We start from the raw sequence: 27,606 nt of genomic DNA, 5'->3' as shown, positions 1-27,606 counted from the left end.
CATATTAACTTTCAGAGAACAAAAGCTATAAAAACAAATCAGAACAAAAAAATAAATACTAACAACTGGAAAAATAAATAAAATAAAATAAAAGCAATATTGTCAAAGATTAGGGACATAATGTTTTTAGTAATGGAAAATAACATTAACTTAGCTGAATTTATATCCTGAATCTTAATTTCCTAAAATAAATACAGAAATAAACCAATAAAATAAAGATCTTCTGAATTTGTTCCCTTGGCCTGTAACACTAATGGCTGGCACCACTGTACCATTTTGGTCTCAACTAGTAAATGATAGAGCCAAAACTGGACCCCAGACCACCTAGCTCTGGAATCCATGCTGTTTTATTTTCGTGCTTACTGTCTCCCAACAAATGAAAGTAAATGTGCATATACTTAGCAAGGGTGAAGACAAGAGGTGTCTTTAAAGAAGGACTGGCTATATTATTACTTTCTGAGAGATGCTGAATGTGTCTTCTACAGGGATTTTTCAAGGAAAACTTTTTATATCTGTCTTACTCACAAAATTTAGAAACCAATTCCTGCAAATTTAAATTTACTGCATGTATCAGTGTATTAGAACTCAATTATTAGATTAACCTAAATCTTTTTAGTTAAGAATATAAAGAGAAGAGTTTGGTCCTTGTTCTGCTCCTTTTCAAAACTGTTGCCTCCTCCTTCTGGTAAGGTTAAGCCATCACCTTAATGAGCAGCTACAAGGCTGCAATCACCCCATTTCCCCCACCAGCTGATTTAATATCAAGCTGGGGGGAAAAAAGTGGTTTGACTGCAGAGCCTGAGTAGGGAATCTATTTCAAAGAAGAGAAACTCAGTAATAAAAAAAGTACCACTTAGAAAAATAAAGCATCAATTTACTTAAATCTGGTTAAAAAGATGCAGAACTAACAGTGAAATATGCGGACAATTTGACAGGTTTCAAGTATTTTATTTTAGTATTTCAAATTCCATTTAGGAATTTAACCAGATTGCATCACTAAATGATCTGGAAAATTTCATATCACAACGCCAACAATTAAACTTGTTAATAATGCAGAACAAAATGAAAGGGAAATGCTTGTAACCTTAGGCTTCTATCATCATGTATTGTTTTTTCAGTAATATATTTGTTTATCGAACGTCATATTGTATTTGTTTAATCCCTGCCTCCCACATCAGACAATAAGCTCTATAAAAATAAGAAACGCATCTGTTCTATTCATTCCTATATACCAGAACTTCAGTACAGATTCTTGGCAAAAAATAAGCACTCAATTTATTAAATGGGATACAACAATGATTCAACGTAAAAATTTTGTTCTAAACTTGTAAAGTCTACATGAAATATCTAAAACTTCTCGGGCTTTTTTTTTTTCCCCCTATCTTAACCCCTTATTTGTGTGCCTCTTACAATGGAAGCAGAGACTGAGAAAGATCCTAGGATCCAAATTTTTTACACATGGCAACAAAGTTACTGGTTAGGCAGACTCAGTGATCAAAATTATAACTTTAAATTTACTGATGACCTGGATTCAGTAAATTATATCTTAATATGCTAAGAATTGCTTTGCTCCATTTAAGAATAACAAGTAACTAAAGTTTCTTCCCCCATAATTCATACACTTTCCACAAACTTGTGAGCTTCTTAAATTCAGTATTTATACTACTACAGATGTGGATGAAATCAACTCAAAATAAAGAGGTAACCTTGCTTCTGAATATTTTCAGATTAAAAAAAAAAATGATCTGGGATGCCTGGGTGGCTCAGTCGGTTAAGCATCTGCCTTCGGTTCAAGTCATGATCCCAGGGTACTGGGATCAAGCCCCGCATCAGGCTCCCTGTTCAGCAGGGAGTCTGCTTCTCCCTCTCCCTCTGCCTTGCAGCTTCCCCTGCCTGTGCTCTCTGTCAAATAAATAAAATACTAAAAAAAAAAAAAAATGATCAGGGTTTATCACCAGAGACCACCACCAAAGAACAGCTCCACTGAACAAATGGTTCCCATTTCCCTTTGAGTTCACATGCTTTAAATTTGTGGCTGTGTTAAAATATAATCTGGAAAGCGTAACATGGCTTGGTATAAGACAGAAATGGCTATTTAATGATACAATCTACTTCACTTCGCAAAGTATAAATGCAGTGAGCAACGAGAAGGTGATACTGCCACTGCATTTCTGCTGGCAACAGACCTGGCTCCAGTAAGATCTAATGACCTCTATTCCTTCTTAGAAATAAAACAGTTTACAGCACCTGAATAAATTAAAATGTAAGAAATAGTATTTCCACAGAAATTACTTACATTTTTCATTTTAAACAGGTATTTTCTTTTGTAGCTTTTATTTGTTCTATCAGAAGATTTTTCCTAATGTTCAAAGGGAAAATCTACATGTGTATGTTTATTTAACTCATTTACATGTAACTCTTCATTAACTCGTGTATAAAAGCAAAATTAGAAAAAAAAAAAAAAACACTAGAGAAAAAACTTACTGGCAAGAATAATCTCTGGGAAGCACAAGGTTTAAAAAGCTTTTTCCACTCCGCTGCATTCTCACTTGGAAAAGTTATTGGGTATAATGAATAATTAAATGTCTGCAGAAATGACCAGCTATCAAGCTAAAAAAATATATAAAAAAAACCTTAGTTTAGATTATTTCATTTTTAATTTTCTCTGTAAAATCATAAACCAATAGATTATTTTAAAAGCTAAAAATTAAACATACTATATGTTATGCTGTACATAGTTAAGAGAAAGTCAGATTCTTCTTTCCCACCATTTGTTTTCATTCAAAATCTTACAATCATAATAATATTCTAGAAAGACTCCACCATAAAGATCAGAGGCACAATGAAAGTTAACCAACACAAAATTAGAAAGCTGAAAGCCCTGCACATTGTTCATCTACCTCATCTTTACCTGATGTATAAATCCTATAAATCCCTAAACAAATTAGACTCAAAAAAATTAAGCACTAATTTTATTACCAAAGTATGTATAACAGAAAATGTCTACACTCAAAGTCAGACCAATACGAAACTGGTTAGAAAATATTTGTCTATCTATGTATTTTTAATATGCATGGATATTCCTGATAATAAAATACTGATAAACATATATCAATGCCAATTTTTGAAAAATTCATTACAAAAAGCAAAAAGATCTGAAAATCTATAATGAACAGGTTTACTTTTCATGCATTTCAAGACACTAAATTCTTTCAAAGTCAGTTTAAGACAAGTTTCCTACAGAGCATTCACAATATATAGAGGGATGGGGCACCTGGATGGCTCAGTCAGTTAAGCATCCAACTCTTAATTTTGGCTCAGGTCATGATCTCAGGGTCATGAGACTGAGCCCCATGTTGGGCTCCGTGCTGAATGTACAGTCTGCTTTAGATTCTCTCTCACTCTCCCTTTGCCCCTCCCCACTAGTTCACAATCACTAAATTAATTAATTAATTAAAAGTTAAAAATTAAAAATAAATTTAAAATGTCAAAATTAAAAAATAATAAAATAAACAATTTATTAAAAACCATACATGGGGGAGAAAAACTAAGTAGCTTATGTAATAGGCTGAAGATGCTCTTTTTTAATTATCACTGTGTTCAAGTAATTTTTATTTTTTATTTTATTTTTTTTTAAAGATTTTATTTATTTATTTGAGAGAGAGAGAAGGAGAGACAGAGAGCACGAGAGGGAAGAGGGTCAGAGGGAGAAGCAGACCCCCAGCTGAGCAGGGAGCCCGATGTGGGACTCGATCCCGGGACTCCAGGATCATGACCTGAGCAGAAGGCAGTTGCTTAACCAACTGAGCCACCCAGGCGCCCCAAGTAATTTTTAAAAATATTAATGCCTTCCAACATAGTTTAAGGGAATAGCTTTAACTCCAACATTCTGCTTTGATGTCTCTGTTAATTAGTTTAAAACACTAGCATTTTATTTTCCCTGCACGAGTTATAAATCACTTAAAGATACTTTCAGTATCAACTTCAAAAGGAAAGCTTAGTCACTTTTTCCTTAATTCTAATATTTAGTCATCTTTTTTGCAGTAAAAGCATGTTCTACTAGTATTTGATACTTTCATCAAAAGCAAAACCAAACATTCTCAGAATTGTAATAGTTAAAAACCAAGTTTAAAAATACAGTATATATTGGGGCGCCTGGGTGGCTCAGTCACTTGGGCATCTGACTCTTGGTTTCAGCTCGGGTCGTGATCTCATGGGTTGGGGGACTGAGCCCCTCAACAGCCTCCGCACTCAGTGGGGAGTCTGCTTAAGGATTCTCTCTCTGCCCCACCCCCCACTCAAATAATTAAATAAATAAATTTTTTAAAAAATACAGTACAGATTACACAAGCAATCAGTCAGATTTGAACAAAACACTAAAGCTGCATATAAGAGGAAACAATAATTTGATTTTTTTATTACACTTCCAAAGGTTTCCACATTCCATAGCAATCTGTTGCTATTCCCTGAACTGTTAAGACAAGAGTAATTCCTCAGTTAATATTTTAGAAAACAATCCAGACAAAGAGATCAAGATTACAAAAGCACATATCAAAAATACAGACACCAGAGGTGCTTGGCTGGCTTGGTCAGTAGAGCATGTGACTCTTGATCTCAGGGTTTAAGTATGAGGCCCATGTTGGGTGTAGAGATTGCTTAAAAATAAAATCTTTAAAAAAAAAAATACAGACACTAGAAATATTTTAGAACAGTAAGTAAAGCTTTATACCTCTTGGAATCAAAGATTTTGTTTGAAAACTAAAAGACTTGAGGTCACAAGTAGTATTTTTCACTCAGTATTTTGAACTATTTTAACTTGAGAAAACACCAAATACATATTTTTCTACATAGTTAGGCCAAGCATAAAAACCAAATCAGTTTGAAAAGTTAACTTAGTGTACATAGATAAAGAGAGATAGTGGGGAGGGGGGTAATCACTATTATCATCTTTACCACTGTCTCAGAACACAAGGTAGTGAGATTTCAGGTGAATTTTCTTTTTTCTTATATGTTCTTCCCTCATATCTATCTGTTCTACTCTTCTTGCATAGTAATAATTTTTTTACTGTTAGGGAGGTTACATGGCAGTCCTGATTAAAGAATGTATTTTTAACCCTCACAAACAGCTGTAACAGTAAGGTTACATGACTAAGTTCAGGCCAATGAGATATTGGCAAGAATATCATATGCAACTTCTGGAAAATATCCATAGAGGGTAGGAAGGGATTGCCTTCCTCACTCCTTTCTCCCTTGTGTTGGTTAAAATATGGGTGTGAGGGCTGAAGAGTGAGTAGCATCTTGGACCATGAAGGAGAAGTCTTATGTTAAAATGGCTTATGTTAAAAAGACAGAAGCCAGAGTCCCTGAAGACATGGAGCTACCATATACCATAGACTGCCTACTCTTATGTGAGAGAGAAATAAACTTCTATCTTGTTTAAGCCACTGTTAGTTTGGGTTTTCTGCCAATATAGCCAAACTGATTGTAACTAATACAAAACCAAAATAAAGAACTTTCTTATCAAAACAAAAAGCCACTTCCTTCCATATTGTCAATTAAGAGCTCCCACCCCTGAAAACAGAATTAAAATCTCTGTGCACACTTTGTTGAGGCACTCCCAAGCCAAGGATGGGAATAAAATTAAGTTATAGGATTTTCCGGTCAAATCATCCCAGACCTATAGCCAGTGAAATAAAACCTCCATGCTTGGCAAAGGACTTTAAGCAACTTACTTCTTTTCGAAAACAAACCCTCCTCTTACACCCTAGATCTGGACTCTTAAATGGAAGTGGCAGCCCAACTCTAGGAGGGCAGTTAGTTACTGAGTAAACAGTTTTGTTCAATGAAGGAATAAAACAACATTCTGTGATAGTATACCATTAAATATTCACCTCTGCAGTCTTAACAAAGTCTCAAATACTTACTATGCCTTTAAAACTATCATGTAGTTGATCTTCAGCAAAAATATGGAACTGAAGAGGTCTGATGCTGAAAATGATAGCTGACTTCAACATGGTTACAGTTTCTTCCAGTCTTTCACCACAGGCAACCACAGCGAGGTGCATTCTCTGAATGGGCTGCACATTCAGACTATACCTAATAGAAAAGAAAACCACATTTTCCAACAGTTTTAGTACAGGGTAACATGTTAACAACACGGTATTTTGACCATGTTCAAAAACTGAAGTTCAAAATTTCTACTTAAAAAGCAAAGAAATATCAAATTACACAATAGTACAATGTTGAGTCAATTATATATTTCTGTATCCTCAACCAGCCTTTCTCAGCCAACGTTCCTCACTAGGAACCAAAAAAAAAATTACTACTGTCTCAATTCTCCCAAGAATAGCACATAAGTAGCACCATTCTACACAGGAGAAAAGTTAATTCATTACTCAGACTAGATGCATTAGGGCTTAATTCTCTCAAGGAACCCCCCAAATGACAAAAGGAGCATCACCGATTGAAGGTCTTCCATTCAATTATTTTTTAGCTTTTTTATTTAAAAAAAATCTCAAAAACATATGAAGTAGAGAGAATAGAATAAATCCCCATGTGCCCATCTCCTGTTATAAACATCCATTCAAAGGTATTCTTTCTTCATCTAAATCCCTCTCCACATCCCTTTCACTAACCAACAGATCATTCTGAAGCAAACCCAGACATAAATTCACCCATAAATATTTCAGTATTATACCCAATCTTCAACCATACTAAATAGGAAAAAGTTTCCTTCACATAACTTTTTTCACCTATAAACATTCAGTTCCATCCACCAAGTAATCAGTGAGAGGTAAAAGTTTCTGAGGTGGTCTAAAACATACTAATTAAACATCAGTATGGATTTTGGAAGGAAAGATTCCCTAAACGCAAGTTATTGGCTTAGGCTATGTCAGACCCTACTTCTAATAGAGAGCAGCAGTGCACAACACCGGGCCTAAGGACCCTTTCAAAACCCTTGCATCTTAATAGTGAACTAATAAAAATTCACTAGCATATAAAGAACAGAATTATTTATGTGTGACTACACTGTTATTAAATAAAATAACCTATTTGTAATATTAAATTCAGATCTCACCTGTAATTATGGCATAAAATAATCATTTTGGAACTGACAGCTAAAAGAACAGAAGAATGGAAGACAACATAAAACAAAACTAGTAACACATTAAGGTATTATAAAGTACAAACATTCTAAACTAAAAACATAAAATCTGACTTTAATTCAGTTCTTGCTTACAGAGATCCTTTCCGTAAAATGTATAAGGGTTAGAAATTACATTATTTAACATTAACAGTTGTATGTATACATTACTGAGATTTGCAATAGCGGGAATGAGTGATTAATCATTTTTCTTAAATTTGAAAGTTAAAATCAACTGTAGTTATATTCCTTAACATAGGACTTTGTAATTTTGTGTATTCACATGTACATGTGTTAAGGTGAAACAGAACTATTTTCTGAGGAAAATCTTGTTCTTGCTCATGGGTCATCCCTCAACTGACCAGATCAGAAAACAAAATCATACTGAGGAATAACATTAAATACAAGCAACTGACTATATAAAACATACCTGAATGCCAAATTCATACATCTCAATGTTTTAACATTAAACAAGAGTAATTATTTTATATTAATAGGATAAAAAAAATCATGCTCCCGCTTTTATTGTGGATCTATCCCTTCCTATTAACAAGTCTGTTTTGCTAAGAGCCTGGAGATAAAGTATTAAGATAGCTGTCTGAAACTGATGCTTTTCTGGTCTGACCGGGCTCCTAAGGCCTGAAAACAGGTTCACTTCTCTTACAAGGGACATTTCTCACTTATGTGAGTACTGGTAATGGTCAGCCTTCAGCAGGGGAGCTGAAAAGCTCTTAACCCCAAATACTTATCGTCTAGAAAACACATGGGTCATTTCCTCCCTGATCCTTCTACTGGGAGGATAAAACTTAAACTCAATACCCTGGTAACTGACCCTTTGTTCAGGCTAAAGGGCCAAAGATTCTATAAACGAGGTTATTTAAAACAATTGAACTGTTTTTAAGAAACCTCCCCCAGACGATTCATAAAGTTACATATTATTACACCACTTTGTTAATGGTATTAAATGAAGAAGTCACATATAAAGTGACTCTTGCAAGAAGCATTATTTACTATATCAGAAACGGTGGTGATATTTCATTCTTCATTAAGGTTAAAATTACCACTAAGATACAATACTTTGTTTTTAAAATTTATATTAATCTGCCAGGAATTAAATTTTATGAATAGTCTGAAGTAGGGAACAATTGCCTAATTTTGCACATGTCTATCCAACTGTGCAAACATCATTTGTTTCAGAATTACCGCAGTTTATCCTTTCCCCACCCACCTGCTGTGCCACTTCCTTCACATAGATGGTGTTAGCAATCTGGTGTTAGCAATAGCCTGTCTTTTTAAAGCTCTGTTCTTTTCCATTGACAGCAATTAGAAAGAAGTAGTACCTCCTCCCTTGGCAGCACCCTCTGTTTCCCTCTTTTCTGTTAAGTCCCTCACTTTATAACACTGAAACCCTATGTGAGGGGAGACTATCTACGCCCTCTGTACCTAGAGCAAGGTAATGTATACCCGGTTCATCTCAAAGCAGTGGAAGCCACAGTGATAAAAGTTAAAGAAAGACAAGGCAATCAAGACACACAACAATTTCACAAAGCTCTAAATTATTTCATCTTTCAGGTAAGTGCCTCCACACCAAGACTTTAAAATTGGCAATGGGCGGGGCGCCTGGGTGGCTCAGTTGGTTAAGCAACTGCCTTCGGCTCGGGTCATGATCCTGGAGTCCCGGGATCGAGTCCCACCATCGGGCTCCCTGCTCGGCGGGGAGTCTGCTTCTCCCTCTGACCCTCCTCCCTCTCATGCTCTCTGTCTCTCATTCTCTCTCTCGCAAATAAATAAAATCTTAAAAAAAAAAAAAAAAATTGGCAATGGGCTTGGATTGCTTAACTGATCATAACTAGATCCTGCCTCGAAGCTAAAGCCCAGAGATTTAAAAAGTAAGCCACAATAGTCATGTGCTGTTTTGCACAGAATTCTCCACACAAAGACAAGTATAATAAAACCTTCTTAAGAAAATAAGTGAAATGTTCTTCCGGGTTAAAAAAAAAAAGAAAAAAATCCCTCTAAAATCAGTACCAGATCTGACTCCTCCCAAGCATTTTAGCAAGACTTGTTTTAGTCACACTGCCAGCACTCCTTCCACCAATTTCTATGGAAGGAGTATTGTCAACTACCTTTTGGTTATATGTCCCTTTTTAGTAAAAACATTATATACAGTACAGACTCTTAACACCATAAACCGTATTTTAAAGATGTCACTGCTTACCACCCTGTCCCTAGACCCCGAGAACAGGAAATAATTGCAACCTAAAAAATTCTAAAGTAATCTTCCACCACTAGAGGAAGGAATAACTAAAACCTTCTAATAAGATATAGGGAAGCAGCCATTCAAGTAATTTTGATGCCAAAATGATATAAATCTTGAATGATATAATCTGGTCTGTAAAAATGTGCTATATTTTAATCACAGTGTGAATAAGAGGAAAGTCCCTATGGATTTAAAGAAATATTATCCAAAAGGTCATTTTTAAGTCAAACCTATTTTTCTACAGATGTATAATTAGAAGAAATTCTACAGATAATTCAAAGATAATACCTGAGTGCTTCCATGGCTAAATATGGCATAACCTGAGCATCAACAGGAATTATGACAGTAATGAATGATAACACATAAAAGAAAATGAATCCGTAAGTCTAAAAAGATACTAAATAAAGGGGCTAGGGGGAAGCGGGAAACCCTTCTTTAAACACAAATATCACCAATAATGTAGAAGGAAATTCAGAATTACAAAAATCACTATTTTGCAATCACCACTGTAACCGATGATTTGAACAAGAATAATGATTGCTACAACCACAGAGTATCAAGGTGTTATCCCCACACATTACAAAGGGGATAAAGGTACTGTTAACATGTAGAAATGTGACACCACCACCTTAACCACATGATCAAAGTTAACAAATGTTAAACTTATGACAGAGGCTTCCTGAGAGCATGCCCAAAGAAGAGCACAGTATCACCTATGCAGTATTCCTGCCCAAAATCCAGAATCTAATAATGGAAAGACAGGCAAATCCACATAAAGGAACATTCTGCAAAAACAAAACAAAAATATCATGTCATGAAAGATACCACGACCACCCCCCCAAAAAAAGTCTGGGGAACTGTTCTACAAGGAAGGAGACTATAAATAGATCTCACAGCTGAATGTGGTGGGGGGTATGTAAAGTTCGTTAAAAGAAAAATAAGGAAATATGAATATATATTCTGCCAGTGTTAAATAACTGGAAGTGACAGTTTTATTATGATTATATTGGGGAATGCTTCTGTTATGAGGTGATACATGCTGAATATTTAGGCGTATATCATAATGAATGCAGCTATCTCTCAGATGATTCAGCCAAAAACAGAAAGTGGCAAAATGTTAATAATAGGGGCGCCTGGGTGGCTCAGTTGGTTAAGCGACTGCCTTCGGCTCAGGTCATGATCCTGGAGTTCCAGAATCGAGTCCCGCATCGGGCTCCCTGCTCAGCAAGGAGCCTGCTTCTCCCTCTGACCCTCCCCCTCTCATGCTCTCTCTGTCATTCTCTCTCTCAAATAAATAAATAAATAAAATCTTTAAAAAAAAAAGTCTTCTTAAAAAAAAAAAATGTTAATAATAGGTCAATACCTAGTGAACAGTAGGTAGTGAGTGTGCTCACTATACTATTCTTGTAACCTCTGCAGATTTGAAACTTACCAAAGCAAAAAGTTCAGAGGGGAAATCAGAAAAAAAAAGTTAATACTTAAAGTATTTTAGATGATAAATTCTAATACAAACACTGTTAACAGATTTCTAAAACTTAGGAATAGACTTATTTTAAATAACATTTCTGCTATGAAGGAATCATAATAATGTGTCTTCTTTTTTTTATTTAGACAGCACAAAAAGCTTTCAGGGTGTTCTTTCAGCCTAGTGTTCTCTCTATAAAAGAAAACAATGTTTAATAATATTTAGGCCAAGAATTAGCATTATAAATGAAGTATGCAAAGTCAAGCCAAATTAAATTTCTGGTAACAATCACCTCAACTAAAAAAGTAACTGCTATGAACCATCTTTAAAAACTTGCAGTTAAACAAAATGGAAAACTATGTTCAGAAACATTAATGGCAATTTCCTTAATGTATAGCTTAAAAACAAAATATTTTACCTCTTACTATAAAAAAAAAGTGTTGAATTATCATACTAGGTAAAAAACTACTTTGAAGAGTTGTATAGGGGCGGCTGGGTGGCTCAGTCAGTTGAGCAACTGCCTTCGGCTCGGGGCATGATCCCAGGGTCCTGGGATTGAGCCCCACATCGGGCTCCCTGCTCAGGGGGAGCCTGCTTCTCCCTCTCCCTGCCACTCCCCCTGCTTGTACTCTCTCTCTCTCTCTGTCAAATGAATGAATCTTAAAAAATAAAAAAAATAAAATAAAAAAATAAAGAGTTGTATATAATCACTTTTGAAACAAAATATAACACTTGAAAAAATCTTCAGGTTCCCATCATAAAGATTAAATACTTTAAAAGCTCAAGTCACAAAAAAATTAGTACATTAAAAGAGAATTTTTATTTTTTTTTTTATTTTTTTTTTTTTTAAAGATTTTTTATTTATTTATTTGACAGAGAGAGACACAGCGAGAGAGGGAACACAAGCAGGGGGAGTGGGAGAGGGAGAAGCAGGCTTCCCACTGAGCAGGGAGCCCGATGTGGGGCTCGATCCCAGGACCCTGGGATCATGACCAGAGCCGAAGGCAGACGCTTAACCATCTGAGCCACCCAGGCGCCCCTAAAAGAGAATTTTTAAATACTACTAAAATTAGTAGTAGTAGTAGGCACCTGGCTGGTTCAGTAGGCAGAACGTGCAACTCTTGATCTTGGGGTTATGAGTTCAAGCCCCATGTTGGGCCTAGAGCTTACTTAAAAAAAGAGAGAGAGAGATTGCTTAATGAAATAACTAAAACAAAAAATTGAAACCAGGAAGATATTTGTAATCAATGGCAAAAACAGAATATATTATCCTAAGAGATCATAAAATAAGCATTAAAAAACTTAAGAGGTAAATATCAATACAGAAAATATATAGAACAAAAGAAGCTCAACAATTATGGAAATACATTCAGCAAATAATCAACAAAATATAAATCAGTAATACTCTATCATTTTACTCTAATAAATGCTAAAATTAGAACTCCCAATAATGCTAAGGTCATGGTGACACCTATACATTCACACAATGCTGGTGCAGACTTAAATCCATATAATTTTTAATAATAAGAATAATAAGAACACAATTTAGTAATATAATTCATTCTCTTTAATGAATATTTGAACTTCTTTCATATGCTAGACACGGGATAAGCAAGAAAGCCACAATCCTGACCTCATACAATTTACAGTCGATTGCAAAAAGACAGAATTTCAAAAGATTTAATGGGAAAGCATGGTAACTGCTTAAACAGAAAAAAAAAAAAGAGATTGTTAAGGAAGCTCACTATACAAACATCAAAAATAGTCTGAAAGTGCCGGGGGAAATCATTAGTTATTTACTGGTTGCCAAGCACCTTGCTCGGCATGGGGCTTGAATGATGAACAACACATGGTATCTCTCTGCAAAGCCAACAGTCTGGAAGATTCACAACCACAAGAGATGTGTGAGTACAGTGACATAGAGGATACTGAGAAGGGAGAAACAGTGGGTAGGGAAGGAAAATCGTTGGATAAGAAGTAATGAGCACAATAACTAAGGGAATAGGAAGAAGAGGCTATCAGGAGCAACAATGTGAAAGAAGCTGGGTAGAAGAGTCACTGTGGACTGACATGAAGAAAGTCAATCATAAACCAGGATACAAAACACACATGAGGGAAGGTGTGAGAAGCCAGATCAGGTTTAACCATGAACTCAGGTTTAAACAAGAGAGTCTGAGGCATCTGAATCAGCAAGTTAAAAAAATGACCAAAATGCAGATAGAAACACAGTTCTTGAGCTCAGAAAAGAGCTCTGGAGTAGAGGTATCAGTTAAAAAGATTATCTGGGGTACATGGGTGGTTCAGTCAGTTAAATGGCTGCCTTTGGCTCAGGTCATGATCCCAGGGTCCTGGGACTGAGTCCTGTGTCGGGCTCCCTGCTGGGCAGGAAGCCTGCTTCTCCCTCTCCCGCTCCTGCTCCCCCTGCTTGTGCCCATTGTCTCCCCCTCTCTCAAATAAGTAAAATCTTTAAAATAAATAAATAAATAAATAAAAGCTTATCTTGTGATTATCCAGGGAGTGGGGAGAGAAGAGAGCAGGGTCCTAAGGAACATTAATATGAAGGAGTCAGGACAAGGAGAGGAGTCCAGAAGCAGAGAGATCAAGTAGCTGGGACCCTGGTCTTAAGAGCCAGAGACTGACAGAGCCGAAAGAAAGAGGAAGTGGTAACCAGTGTCAAAGGGACCAAAAAAAGTAAGACTGGGCCCCAGAAGAACAATTCAGAGGTCAAAGGTGACTTCACAGTAGGGGACGGGGGTTAGTCAGATAGCCAGTGCTGCTCAGGCAGGTTGAGGCGGGGAGGTCTTTTGTTGTTGTTTAAGGGTGTGAAGTAGGTATATACTCTTAAAAGAAGTCTTGCTGGTGAAGAGAAACAGAGTAAACAATGAATGCTTGAAGAAAAAAAGTTGAGTGCAAGCTGTTGCAGAAATTTTGTTTGGTTTTGTTTCAAGAACAGAAAAGACAGGAGAGGTGTGAGCATTTTGACAAGCTGCTGGGAGGCATTCGGTTGGTCAGGAAATGACTTCGTAAATGCAAATACAAATTACTAAAAGCCTATGCACATCAAAAGCAGTTTTTCTATGTTATTTTATGTTCACTGTGTAAATTAATTGGGAGGAAATAATCCCCCAGATAAGCTTTGATCAAAATAAAAGTCACAAGGTATAAAGAATTCCAATTGGGAAAGCAGGGACAGGCCTGGGAAGAAAACAGTGCCAGCTAAGGGCCCACTGGGGCCTGGCAAAATGTGGACCTAAGGTTGGTAGTAACTGGGAATTTCAAAGAAGCTTTACCAGGTGGGCAGACAAGCTCTTAGAGTTATGCAAAACTGAGGTGCTACTTAAAGTTAATACTGCAATGCAGGGTGAGAACGATATGGCAATTGTATGGCATCCTGGCTTGTCTCCATGTTCAAACAGTAAATGTGAGGGATCCTAAGTTCTAAGTAAGGAACTAAGTTTGAGAGATTTTACAGAATGATTTGATACATATAACAAAACCATTACAGATACATACTACGGATTTAATATTACAAGTAGAGAGTGTAACAGAAAAGTTTAACTTTTAAAATCTCAAATTTAGGAAAGTAACTAGCACAGGGTTTATACCATTATGTATCCATCCACATGTAATTCCTTCCAAGGAATACTTGGAAGCATTAGGAAAATAATGAGTTGGAGAAACCAAAACAAGAGAAATAATAAGCAGAGGCTCCAGGATTCAGACTAGATGAACTTCCCTGGGGTACTCTTGCACTCAGCAGTGGGGGAGAGAAGATTATTACTCATGCTGTAACTTACAAAAGGACGTGGGTTGTATAAATGAGGGTATACAGTTTTCAAGCTTACCCAGTCTTCAGAGTAAGTAGATTTATGCCACAAGGCTGGAGATAGCAAAGTGGTAGCTGTCAATACTCTATTCATTAGCAAACTTTTATAAGAATGAAAAATATAGAGCTCCAATTCTCCAAATTTATGAACAAGCTGAAGGATAATATTCTTAGTTTTTAGAAGTTTGAATAATCTGATTTAACTGACTCGTATTAGAATTTCAATCACCCAATCTTTTCCATAGCAATGAGATATAATTAAAATAATGGATTTCAATGATTCCTTCCCGGTTGTTCATGGAATGTATAATGTATCAGGAATACAAGAACATAAAAATATATACTGTTAATATATATAAAGAATGTAATTCTTCCCACCTAAAATACTTTATCTCCTGTCCTTGAGCCTAATTTTCTCACGCAGTCACTCCCACCAGGAAGCCTTCCCCGATGCCTTAAGATGATCCCACCTGATGACTCACTTGTTTCTCCCATCATCACAGCTTTAACTTGTCACCCTCTATCTTTATCTCAGGTTTACTAGTGTGAAGCTCCTACAGAATGCAAGCCCCAAAAGGATGGAGCCACATTAACTAGACTCAGAGTCTGGTTCTAAGCACCTGGCACTGTGCCTAGCAAATAGAATGAGCAGAAAATTAATCATAAAGACAGTAAAAATAGGTGTCTCTCAAAGAAATTTTACTCTTAGGAAGGCATTTCAGGCTACTACCTCAGTATCCCCTGCCACTAGGCCACGGAGACAGTCTGATAGCCCATTCCTATCAACACTGCTTTCACTGAAGGTGAGAGCAGAATCCAAGGCCTTCATTATCCAGAGCCATGCACAAAGCCAAACTACTGAGCAACATACAAGCTCAATAAACAATGTCATATCAATACTTGCCCCTTCATTAAACACTTATTTTTATCCTCTCATTCCTCAACATTCAATTTCTCTGGTAATAACCAACATATCCTTCCTCAATTATCCCCATCCACCTACAAAATGTTTTTTCAGCAGCTTTAAAGTAGATAAATGCCATATATATGTTTGTAAATGTCAAGGGAAGTCTATCTTTATCACCTGTTTAATACTTTATCACCCAGTTACCTAAAATTATATCATAAATGCTCCTAAGAACAATAGTTAACCTTAATAACACCTAAAAACAAGTTAGAGCATTTATACATAGTATATACTACAAATTAGTTATAACAACTACAAAGTAGGATAAATAGAAAACCCAATCAGAAAATGAGTTATTTGCGTGTAAGAAAATATTAAATTACAGGAAAAGAAACATTCTTGTGTCCTATTAGTCAAAAATTTACTATGTACTATCTAATCTTACCTACACTGATCTACCAATTAAATTTAGGTGCCTACCTAAAAGCCGCTTCCCAAAAGCAGTTCATTCCACAAACATCAGAGGGCAGCATCCAATAGGGATTCCAGTAACACAGAGAGAAATCTTTACACCTAACAGAGTAAGACAGAAATAAAGAGTCCTATGTGAGTATTTAGGTTTAAAACTAACAAGGAATTTACTTAACATAATAACTTACTGTTCTATTTTACGGCAACAAAACTGCAAATCCAATTTTGCAAATTCAATATGGCTAAGGTAACTTGAGTTTTGGAAATTTCTCCCTTATTCAAGGTACCATTATTTTATTTTATTGATTTATTTATTTTTTAAGGTACCATTATTTTAAATAGGACTTTAAAACCGTTAGGCAGAATATAGTACAGACTGAAAAACCATTTCCTAGTCAGGAACTCTCCAAACATATTAAAATTCCCTCCTCAGATGACACAGAAAATATGGGAATACTTCTAAAATTTTCCTTTGTGTACTACACAGATCCCCCTAGAATAAAATCCATTTCAGCCAAACAAAACAGTTGCTTATCCTGGAGCAAATTTAAAATGCCACAAATGCTGACAGAAAAGGAAGAGAGGATCTTTGAAGGCTTTTAAAATAATCTTCAATCCAAGCTAGTTGTACGGTGTTTTAAACTGAAAAAAAAAAAAAAAAGCAAGCAAGCAAGCACGCTGATATCCATGGCTCAGTTTCATTATGTACATTATCTTCGTTTCGCTGTATTACACAAGCTAAAATGGAGGATTAAGTGTAGTCTTTCCTCTTAGATTGCAGGTCGGAGCTCAGTTCACAGCCGTTAACACCTCACCTTACAAAAAGTATGCTTTTCATTGTTACTACTTTTCAAAACAATAGTTTAGTTTGAAATTCACTGCAGTGAGGCCTGGATACTAAAGCAAGTATGAAATCAGGGTGAGTCACTAAACTAGGTCACCTCATGTCCCCTCACCATGTAACTTTGTTTTCTCTTGCTATAAATTCAATTATATGTTACTGTTCTTACAGCAAAAGGTCTATGAAATTTCATATTTGCAAAGATTTCTGATCATACCTCTCACACATGCCAACAGTCTAGGGCAGAGGATCTCAAACCCAGGCTGCACAGCGAAATCACCCAGAGAGCCCCATAGGAGAACTATTAAATCAGAATCTCTGCGAAGAGGGGGCGGCACAGATGGCACATTTTAAAATGGGTCCCAGGACCTGAGATCATGATACAAGAGCTGAAGGCAGATGCTTAACCAACTGAGCCACCCATGCACCAACAAATCTATCTTCTGTCTCTATAGATTTGCCTGTTACAAATACTTCACATAAATGAAATCATACAATATGTGGTCTCTCAAGTCTGACTTCCTTCAGTCTAACCCTTGAATACATTTTCAAAGTTCATCTACTGTAGTACACCTAAGTACCCTTCATTTCTTATCAGGACACTTCATTCCTTTTTACGACCAAATAATGGATGGATATACCACATTTTGTTTAGTTATTCATCAGTTGATAGACATTTGGGTTGTTTTCCACCTTTTGGCTATTATAATGCTGCTACGAACATTCATTTACAATTTCTCTCCAAATATGTTTTCAATTCTCTTGCATATATACCTACAAGTGAAATTGCTAGAAACTATAGCAATTAATGCAGATGAAATTGCAGGGAAAAAGTCAAGTTTTAGGTTTTCATAACCATAACTCAATGTCAAAACAGTTTTTTTTAGAAGGGATGTTTTTCTTTCTGTCCTTCTTTAATGGAAATGTAAAACATATGCACTAGTGAGTACACATACCACTATTTAAAAAAATCATAAAACACTGATGTGCTGCCGGCAAGAGGTGGCATCATTTAATGTTTCTTATTTCCCAAACTTACATTCTCTCACTTATGAAAAAATGGTTTTAAAGACTGAGTAGAAACTCATTACATACCAGTTAACTGTTATTACAGACAGACAGCAACTGTACTTATAGGCCAGAAAAAAATAAAGTTAAAAAATATTCGGAAAGTAAAGGCAGTTAGCCAAGTTCTGGTTATTAGTTGAGTTTTTGCTTTTATTCCTTAAAACTGTTGGAGGGGCAACTGGGTGGCTCAGTCGGTTAAGCATCTGCCTTTAGCTCAGGCCATGATATCCAAGCCCTGGGATGGAGCCCCGCATCGGGTTCCCTGGGGCTCCCTGCGCAGCCGGGAGTCTGCTTCTCCCTCTCCCTCTGCCCCTCCCCACCACTCCACTCCCAACTCCCACCCGACCCTAGCTCATGCTCCCTCTCTCTCTCAAATAAATAAATAAAATCTTTAAAAAAAAAAAAAGAAAAAAAACTATTGGAAATGAAATATTAGAAATATACTACTACATTCAAAGAGGTAATTCTATCAAATAATTTTAATGGGGCAAAACTGTAAGTTGAGCTTAGTGGGTATGTCTTCAGTAAACAGTGACATCCAAAAATCAATGAAGTCCATAAATGCAAATCTTCTTCGCTGTGGAATAAATTGAAATAAAACTTTACTATGACTCATCCTCAAATTTCATATGGCATAATGTTTCTAGTTCTAGGTGGCTTGTCTACAAAGTGATCAAGGGGTAGCACAAGGGATCTTACGGTGATAACACAGTTGTGTTTGTGGAGGTGGTTGCACGAATTTACGTATGTGATAAAACTGCATGACACATATGAAAGCATGTAAAACTGGGATATCTGAATACAGTCTATGTGCTGTACAATGTCAATTTCTGGGGTTTTAATATTGCACTATATTGATATATATTCCAGTTGTATTGATATATATTCCAATATTGTACTATGCTCATATAAAAATCCTACTATTGGAGGAAACAGTGAATGATACAAGGGTGTCTCTGAAACTTCCTGTGAATTTATATTTATTTTAAAAGTTAAAAAAATTATCAGAAACAAAATTCCCCAAAATTTCAGTACTTGAAGAACTGAGATACTTCATGCTCAGGATTAAGCAGAGCATTTAACTATATAAACTCTCCACAATAACAGTTCTCAAACTTGAAGTTTACTTAAATCTGGTAACAGAAAGTCTTTTGTACTTTTAAATTAACCTGGAAAATGTACTTTTCATCTCAAAACATCTACTACAGTCATGAGGCTTTAGTGAAAACCATGCACAACTTACAGTCAGGGATAAGTTTAGGCATATCCCGCAAAAGAATGTGGAAGTCTGAATGAAGTGCTGCGAGCCACCGTGCAACCTCAAGGCACAGATACCTACACTGTGACTATGGCAAGAAAAACAGACGCTCTCAACCACATTAAAGGAGACCATTCCCATGATACTGACAAATCAGCCTTACTTGAAGATCAGTACCTGGGTCATTTATTTTCAACTAAAAACTGTCTCCAGACAGCTTAATTTCTAGCTCTGCCAGGTCTTCATTTCTTATTCTTAAACCTCTAATTTCATTAATACTTAGGGCAAAAACGACTGCTTATATACAAAAGGTAACGAACAATTATCCATTTCAAAACTAAGCATCACATCGTACCCAACTCCCTCCTCCAGGAAAAAGAAAAAAAGAAACCGTATTAAAGATTTAAATGTTAAAAAAAGTGGGGGGGGGGGAACCCTCCGGTAGAAAGTTTTCCTATGCATGACAAAGATAAAAATGGTAAAGGAAAAAACTGCCAATCTGAATACATTAAAAGTTTAAATTTCATATGGTATACACACAGGTAAGTTAATACGTGGGGGCAAGTATTTTCAACAGGTATGGCACAGATAATAACTTTAATGTGTTAAAAGAGGATTTCTAAGGGGCGCCTGGGTGGCTCAGTCGGTTAAGCATCTGCCTTCGGCTCAGGTCATGATCCCAGGGTCCTGGGATCCAGCCCCTCATCCGGCTCCCTGCTCTGCGGGAAGCCTGCTTCTCCCTCTCCCTCTGCCCCTGCTTGTGTTCTCTCTCTCGCTGTGTCTCTCTCTGTCAAATAAATAAATAAAATCTTTAAAAAAATAAATAAATAAAAGAGGATTTCCAAATCAAAAGTACACATTCCTTTTTTATTAGCCTAATCAGTTTCCCCTCCAACAACATAGAACAAAATAATTTTAATTAAGTAATTACTAGTCAGATTTGTGCTAAGCACTTTACAACCATGTGAAGTATGATCCTCAATGAACTAAAATACAAGTGCAGGGTATTGATTTTACATAAGATGTCTTTGCATAAACAAAGCAGAAATGAAGGTGGCTTTAGTAAGTAATTTGTTTCATTATTCACTGCCTGAACTTCTCTCTTCAAAAATGACTTCAGGAAAGAGGGAAAGAAATTTCTCTACTAAAAACAGTAGTGTGAAAAGAGTGGTCAAACCTTTCTCAGCTACATTAGTGGTTCTCAATCTTTGGTTGTGTAACAATAACCTGGGGCACATATCTAAAATATAGATTCCCAGACCCCACTAATAAGCACCTGGTTTAAGCAGGTGTGGACTGGGGGACTAAGGACAGGATTTTTCCCAGAGGGCAGAAATTGAAAAAAAAAAAAAATTTTTTTTTTTAATTAAAATTTAAATGACTGAGGGGCCCCTGGGTGGCTCAGTCAGTTAAGCACCAGACTCTAGGATTCAGCTTGGGTCCTGATTTCAATGAGATCGAGCCCTGCGTCCCGGGATCTGCACAAGAGGGGAGTCTGCTTGCATATTCTCTCTGCCCTTTCCCCCAATTGTATGCTCACTCTCTTTCCCAAATAAATAAATAAATCATTTTTTTTTAAGATTTTTTGAGAGAGAAGCACAAGCAGGGGGAGGGGCAGAGGGAGAGAGAATCCTCGAGCAGACTCCCCAGATTGCCTGCTGAGTGAGGAGCCCAACACAGGGCTCGATCCCAGGGCCCTGGGATCACTACCTGAACTGAAAGTAGATGCTTAACTGGCTGAGCCACCCAGGTACCCTAAATAAGTAAATCTTAAAAATTTTTTTAATTTAAATGATTGAAACCATCACCGTATTAGCTACAGTTTTACTGTGCTAGACACCATATTCAGTCATCACTCAAGCTACTTCATTTCAATTCTCACACACAACCCAATATCATACTCTTACCTCTAATCTAACTTTTGAGGAAATGTATTCAAGGTTCACACAGCCAAACATATGTTAAAGCTGAAGTCTGTGTCTCCAAAGCCCTAAAGATGCTCAGTACATCCTACTAGTGTTCACAAGATCCAGGAGAAATGAGAACTCAATGGCCTCACCAGTGAGGTGACTTGACACAACAAACAGCATGGTGGGTCCAGAAATGGTTATCACTCAAAAGCTTAGTAGTTTCTTGATTCCCCACTTCACTCCACCATACAGCTACAACAGGACAAAATCTTGATAATCACCATCAAGACTCATTAGTGAAATGTGAGAATTCATTCTGAGTAGCTAAAGTCACAAAATAGTCTAACTCCTTCTACAGAAGTCCTGTATTTATATTGAATAACTTAGTAACAGTCTGTCCACCTCGAGCAGCTTAAGAGAGTTTCTCTATGTGGAAGAGCCACTGCCTAGCCAGCATTCCCCTCTTCACGACACCACTCATCTAATGATGTTATGTTATTCTGTCCAATCATGTTATCCTGTCCACCACAAGGATGTGCAAGTAACACAGAGCCACAGAATCAGAGGTCACCATTCTTGACAACACTGATGGACATGTGATGCAAACAAATCCAATGAGAGCCTTCTCCTAGAAATTTTTGAGATAAAAGAAGAAACACTGCAAAGATCCCAAGAACAAAGCCTGTCTACAGTGGAAGAGAGTAAGAGAGTCCTAGTCCTTAGGGTCCCTGGAGCTGCCCGGGGAATTTTCCTTTCAATTTTGCTCCTGCCAGCAACCCATATAAGCCTATAAATATGTTTTGCTTAAGTTAGCTGTAATGGATTTTAATCACTGACAACTAAGGATTCTATTTACAAATTAACTAAGGTTAAGTATTACCTACATTTTACAGGTGAGAAAACTGAAGTAGAGAGGTGGTCAAGGTTTCACAGCAGAGACAGGAAGAGAACAGGTTTGTCTGACTCTTAAGACCTGTGCATTTTCTAAATACCAAAATATAATGGATTCAAACAAGATACACTAATTAATAGATTTCACTGAAAAATTGTTCCTATCATTTTAGAAATTTTACTTTGAGAACTCGGAAGGATCTTTCCAAGTAATTTATTGTCATGGAATTCCATGCAACAAACACTTTCTATAAGATTTGACAATAAAACATACTGGGTATAACCTAGATTCCATATTTTAAATGAATGAGAGAAATAATAGTTAAAGTTTTTCAGGTAAGACTGCTTCAAAAAAGAATGCAATGATAATCTAGTCCTACCAAAAAAAGGAAGACGTTGCTTGCCTTATACACCTTTTTCCACTGATGAAACACTATGTAGACTAGATTCTCATCAAAGAAGCTTCACAGAAAGAGCCCTAAAGAATCAAAAGACACAATCCTGGTCCAATTACTGATGCCTTCTGGACCCTGGTCAAATGACTTATACATAGGAAGAGAGGTTAAAGATAGGTATCTACTCCATATCCTGTGGTAGCCAAAAAAGTTGACCAAACTCTATGAAAAATCTTTAAAAATGTTTTAAGTAATATCTAAAATTAAGACTCCTGATGTCTTAAGAATTCTCCTGATCTTATCAAACTGTAGAGTAAAAATGTAACAACTAACTTTTTCATGTTGTTGCTCTGCCCAAAGTTATTATACAAGCACATGCAGTGAATTGTACTTCACATTTTTACCAAGACTAAAACACTTTTAGTTTAAAGTTAGAGTTATGCCTCATTTAAAATGAGAAGTTATGCTGCTCAGAGGACCTGTAAATATACAGCTTTTTAGTTGACCTGGACACATCAAACTTAAAATTTCAGTAATAGCTCTATAAAACATTTATTAAAATGAAGTGCTGGGGCACCTGGCTGGCTCAGTCAGCAGACACACGACTCTTGATTTTGGGGTTGTGAGTTCCAGCTCCACGTTGGACACAGAGATTACTTAAAAAAAAAAAAAAAAAAATCTTAAAAGACACTGAGGTGCTTATTCTAAATAATTTTGTTCAAATCAGCTAGCCAAGCAAATACAATTTACAAAAATCTGTCACAAAATAAAGTATAAGTATCTGAGACAAAGCACTAAAAATGAATGTCACGCTACGAAACTGAAATCTAATACTAATCATAGTCCAATTTCATCCAATGTTTTAAAATGTTGCTTCCTTCCGATTCTACCCACTACAAAAATAATTTTCTTCTCCATAATTTTAAATGCTTCACAATCACAGCTTTTCTTGAGCCTCATTATTCAAGAGCTCATTCAGGTCTTCAGTCACCGCCTCTCCCAGGGCAGATAAGAGTTGACAAACCTGACTGGAAGTGGTTCTGCTTTTACGAATACAGTCAGGGAATCGCCTGACTGTAATCAAATCAGGGGGTAAAAACATGACAGCCCAGCTTTCCCATGCTGCTCCTATGCCCAAACGTCCTCCCCCTTTCATTGTGAAAACGACCATCAACTCTCAGAATGTTGAAGAGCCTGCAGCTGACCTGCCCTCCCTCCTCTTACCAACCCCGTACTTACTGATACCAAAGCCGACTTTGCCTCTTACTAAGGGAGCACTCCGAGTCATTCCCAGGGAGGTGCCCACAAATAAAGGAGCTTATTTTTCAAGGAAGTGGAAAGGCTCTGATTTTGTTAAGCATTCATAATGCGCCGCATTCTTTTTAAAATCTCTGGCAGTGATTTGTGTAAATCCACGTTAAGTCATTATGTTACTTTTTAAACACCGAATTTTAAGAAAGATATCCCATCCCACAAAACACGTGAGCATGTTAAGTATCCCTCACTTTTCTTAACTTGCTATAACTTTCAGAACAGACCGATGTTTCCTAAAGAAAAATTCAAAATACGCATAAAAGCTCTGTCCAGATTTAACAGACTAATAATGAAAATTCAAGCGTTAACACACAAAAAATAGATGCCCCATTCAGGAGAGGGAAAAAAATTGAACTAGGGCGCCAGCCTGATGTTTAAATATCTCAACTTGAACTCCATGGAAACAAGAGGGAATTCCCACTAGCCAGACAGCAAGAAAGCTTTTGTGGGGCACCTTTTACTTTCACTGAATTCTGTCAGGAAAAAAAACAAACTCAATTAAAAGTTGAAAATTAATTTCTATCCGCTTTAAAGAGCGCATAAGGAATGCGTCAGAAGACAAACACAAAGAGCATGGGGTGCTCTCCGGCTAGGCTACGCGCGGATGGAGGGGGAAGGAGGGAAATGAGAGAAGGGGTCAGAGACCGCGGCAAAGAAGCGGGAGGCGCGGGCCCGGCGGCGGGAGGCGCGGGGCGGACCGGCGAGCAGCCCAGCCCAGGCCGAGCCCCGCGCCCCCGCGACCGCCGCGCCCCTCGCCCCGGCCCCGGTGCCCTGACAGGGAACGGCCCGTACCTGTCTGACGGGCCGGGATGCGCTGCGGGGCCCACGCTGCCCACCCCTCCTGCGCCGCCGCGTCCGCCACCCGCGAGCCAGGAAGCCGCCGCGGCCTGCGGCTTCCCGCCACCGCCGCTCGCTCCTTCCTCCAAGGACACGGCGAGCTGGCTGAAGGCGTAGAGGAGCGAGCAGAAGCCGCAGGCCAGGCACAGCACCACGATGCGCAAATAACGCCGCATCGCCCCGGCCCCGCGCCCCAGCCGCCGCCGCCGCCACCGCCGCTGCACCGCGCCCGCCCGGCGAACTGGAGCGTAGGGAGCCGCACAGCGCAGCCGCGGCCGCAACAAGTTCCTCCTCCGCCGCGGCCTCGAGCCCGCCCCTCCTTCCTCCTCTCCCTCCCTCCCTCCTCTCCTCCCTCCGCCCCCTCCCTCCTCTCCTCCCTCCCTCCCTCCTCGCCTCGCCTCGCCTCGCCCCGCCCAACGGCCTTCGCCGGCGAGCCGACTACCCTGCCCGGGGCCCTGACACCGCCTCCGCCGCCGGGCCCCTCCCCGGAGTGCGGGTAGCTGCCGGACGCGCAGGCGCAGTGAGCGCGAGAGAACTGGGCGCGCGGGGGGTCGGAGGGGAACGCCCAAGGAACTCGGAGCGGGTAACTCCCCGTGGCTCCGCACTGCAGAGGAGGGGTGTGGTGAAATGAACGGGGCGTTGGAGACAGCTGACCCAAATTCAAATTATGGTTCTTCCACATGGTAGTTTGTGACGTTGAGCAACCTAAATTCTCTGAGCATGTTTCTTCATCTCTAAAAGGGAGATAATATCCTCATCATAGGGTGGTTGAAAGATTAAATTGCTTAACGCACGAAAAACGCCTTGCACTTGGAAGGCATTTGATTAGGCCAGTTTTCAGTTCCATCCTCCTCAGCAGGGACTTCCCCAGCCTCTAAGTTTCTGTAATACTGTGTGAGCCATTTTCATCCAGATACTTAATTACCTCGTAATGCTGTTGAGTATGCATATCTTGCCTCCGAACGAGCTTGTTAAGGGCATGTTCAGCTGAGGTCCTCCCTATTACATCTTTTTGACCTCCTTTACAACTCATCATTTGCATGTCCATAACAATAATATTCTCCCTAAAGGGTTTTCTCTTTAGCTTTCCATTTCTTCTCCCTCTTCATCAGCCGTATTTCCATTCCATTCATTTATTGAACATTTTTATAAAGCACCACTATGTGCCAAGCACTATGTGAGTACTTTGGGGTATAAAGACACCTAGTTGGGCATGGGGTGGGACAGTAAATAAGTACATAAATAAATGGAACTTATAAATAAGTGTAAATAAGTAAATGAAGGACAATAAGTAAATAAGTGGGACTTGTAAATAAGTGCAATACCACGATACAGACATTAGGATAGAAGCCTGTAAAGGTGTGGGCAAACACAAAAAGGAGTGATCAGTTCTACTAAGGGCATGGTCAAGAGACACTTGGTAGTAAAAGGGGCACAGAGTTTTCGGTGGGGTAAGGGAAGGAATTGCAGGCTGAGGGATCAATGAAACAGATTCTTGTGTTTGGGGAACTGTAAGAAGTTTGATACCACCAGCTAAGTGAATGCAAGGGAGGGTATGATGAGTGATAAGACTAGAAGTCTTAGACAGATATCTGAGTGCCTTGTTTAGTATACCAAGGAGTTTGAACTTAATCTAGCAGACAGTGGTGACCATTGAAGGGTTTAAATTAGGAAGTAACATGATCACATTTGCCTTTTAGAGAGCAGGTTCTGGGCCCACTGTGGAGACTGAGACAAAGATTAAGATTGGAACCAGAAAGCAGTTACAGTGCCACAAAGTGAGGGAAAGAAGGCTTTAAACACACACACACACACACACACACACACACACACACACTTCATGAAGAAAAACCATGCTGTTAAACTGTTCAAATTGCATTTGGAGCTTTTTTTTTTTTTAAGATTTCATTTATTTATTTGAGAGAGAGTGAGAGAACACAAGCAGGGGGAGCTACAGAGGGAGAGGGAGAAGCAGGCTCCCCGCTGAGCAGGGATTGATGCAGGGCTCCATCCCAGGACCCCGAGATCATGACCCGAACAGAGGGCAGACGCCCAACCCACTGAGCCACCCAGGCGCCCTGCATTTGGAGCTTTGAAGAGATTGGCCATGAGAAACAAAGTGGGGAAATGCTTTGTAATTTAGCAGTAGTTCTCCATTTGGAATCCCTACACCAAAAACTGCTGGCTCTGTGACCATGGGAAAGTTACTAAATAAATTTAAGCCTCAGTTTCTTCTATAAGGATTAAATTTCTTGACTTACCAGACAAAAAAATGAAAAGTAGCATGCTATCAATATGTGTAAGTATAATGAAAACATACACTTATTCATTCAATAAACATTTATTAAATATATTCTACATGCCAGACAAGGGGCTTGAGTGTACTGCCCTCAAGGGGAAGACAGGCAAGTAAAAATAACGACAATATTAAATTAATCCTTCTACTACACCTTACAATTCTTAAGAGAAATAAAGATAAACTTAACGAGGTACAAAGATGGATCGCAGAAGCATTTATAAGAATGGAAAATAGATTTTGAGAGAGAAAAATAAAGGATATGGTACCAAGAAACTGGAGTAAGAGCTAGTACTCAAATAGATCAAAGATGTTTAAAGAGATGCCTACCACAATTGTTCTCTATTTCAACAAAGAAACTAAATGTAGTAAAAACAAAGAATAATTTAATGCTCCACAGGTTGTTAAAATACTGGAATGGCAGTTTTCATTCTGCAACAATTTATGGGATGAGCACATCCAGAAGAATAATGATTCATTTACTTGACATGAGGGTTCTAGACCATATCACATCCCTTTAGGTTCCTTTTAATCCTGTAATTAAAAAGAAAATTCTGTTGAAAAAGTATATAAGGCATTCCAAAATTAGAAATGATTTTTGTATTACCCACAGTGTTAACTGATTATCTTGGAGTATAAGGAGCCATGTACATGCCCTTATGATCATTTCCAGGATTCACACATTTTTATATTCTTCTTTTATACATACCTTTTTTAAAGTTT

General features: G+C 38.0%; 1 protein-coding gene across 2 annotated transcripts in view; it reads right to left on the bottom strand.

The window, feature by feature from the left end:
* The window catches only part of GXYLT1 (glucoside xylosyltransferase 1), a 44,686-nt gene extending 19,886 nt beyond the window's left edge, over window positions 1-24,800 (bottom strand). Inside the window, exons 1-4 of one of the 2 annotated variants that reach the window (XM_032420665.1) lie at window positions 24,543-24,800; window positions 16,083-16,175; window positions 5,925-6,096; window positions 2,485-2,610 (exon numbers count right to left, since the gene is read on the bottom strand). In XM_032420665.1, coding sequence (XP_032276556.1) covers window positions 2,485-2,610; window positions 5,925-6,096; window positions 16,083-16,175; window positions 24,543-24,763 — 612 coding nt within the window. In that variant the 5' untranslated portion in view covers window positions 24,764-24,800. The remainder of the gene's footprint in view (window positions 1-2,484; window positions 2,611-5,924; window positions 6,097-16,082; window positions 16,176-24,542) is intronic. The other variant, XM_032420666.1, reaches the window with a different exon arrangement.
* Between the last annotated feature and the right edge of the window lie 2,806 nt (window positions 24,801-27,606).

Source organism: Phoca vitulina, unplaced genomic scaffold, assembly GCF_004348235.1.
Source record: "Phoca vitulina isolate PV1807 unplaced genomic scaffold, GSC_HSeal_1.0 scaffold23, whole genome shotgun sequence".
Lineage (NCBI taxonomy): Eukaryota > Metazoa > Chordata > Mammalia > Carnivora > Phocidae > Phoca > Phoca vitulina.
This window is presented reverse-complemented; position numbering and strand designations above follow the sequence as displayed.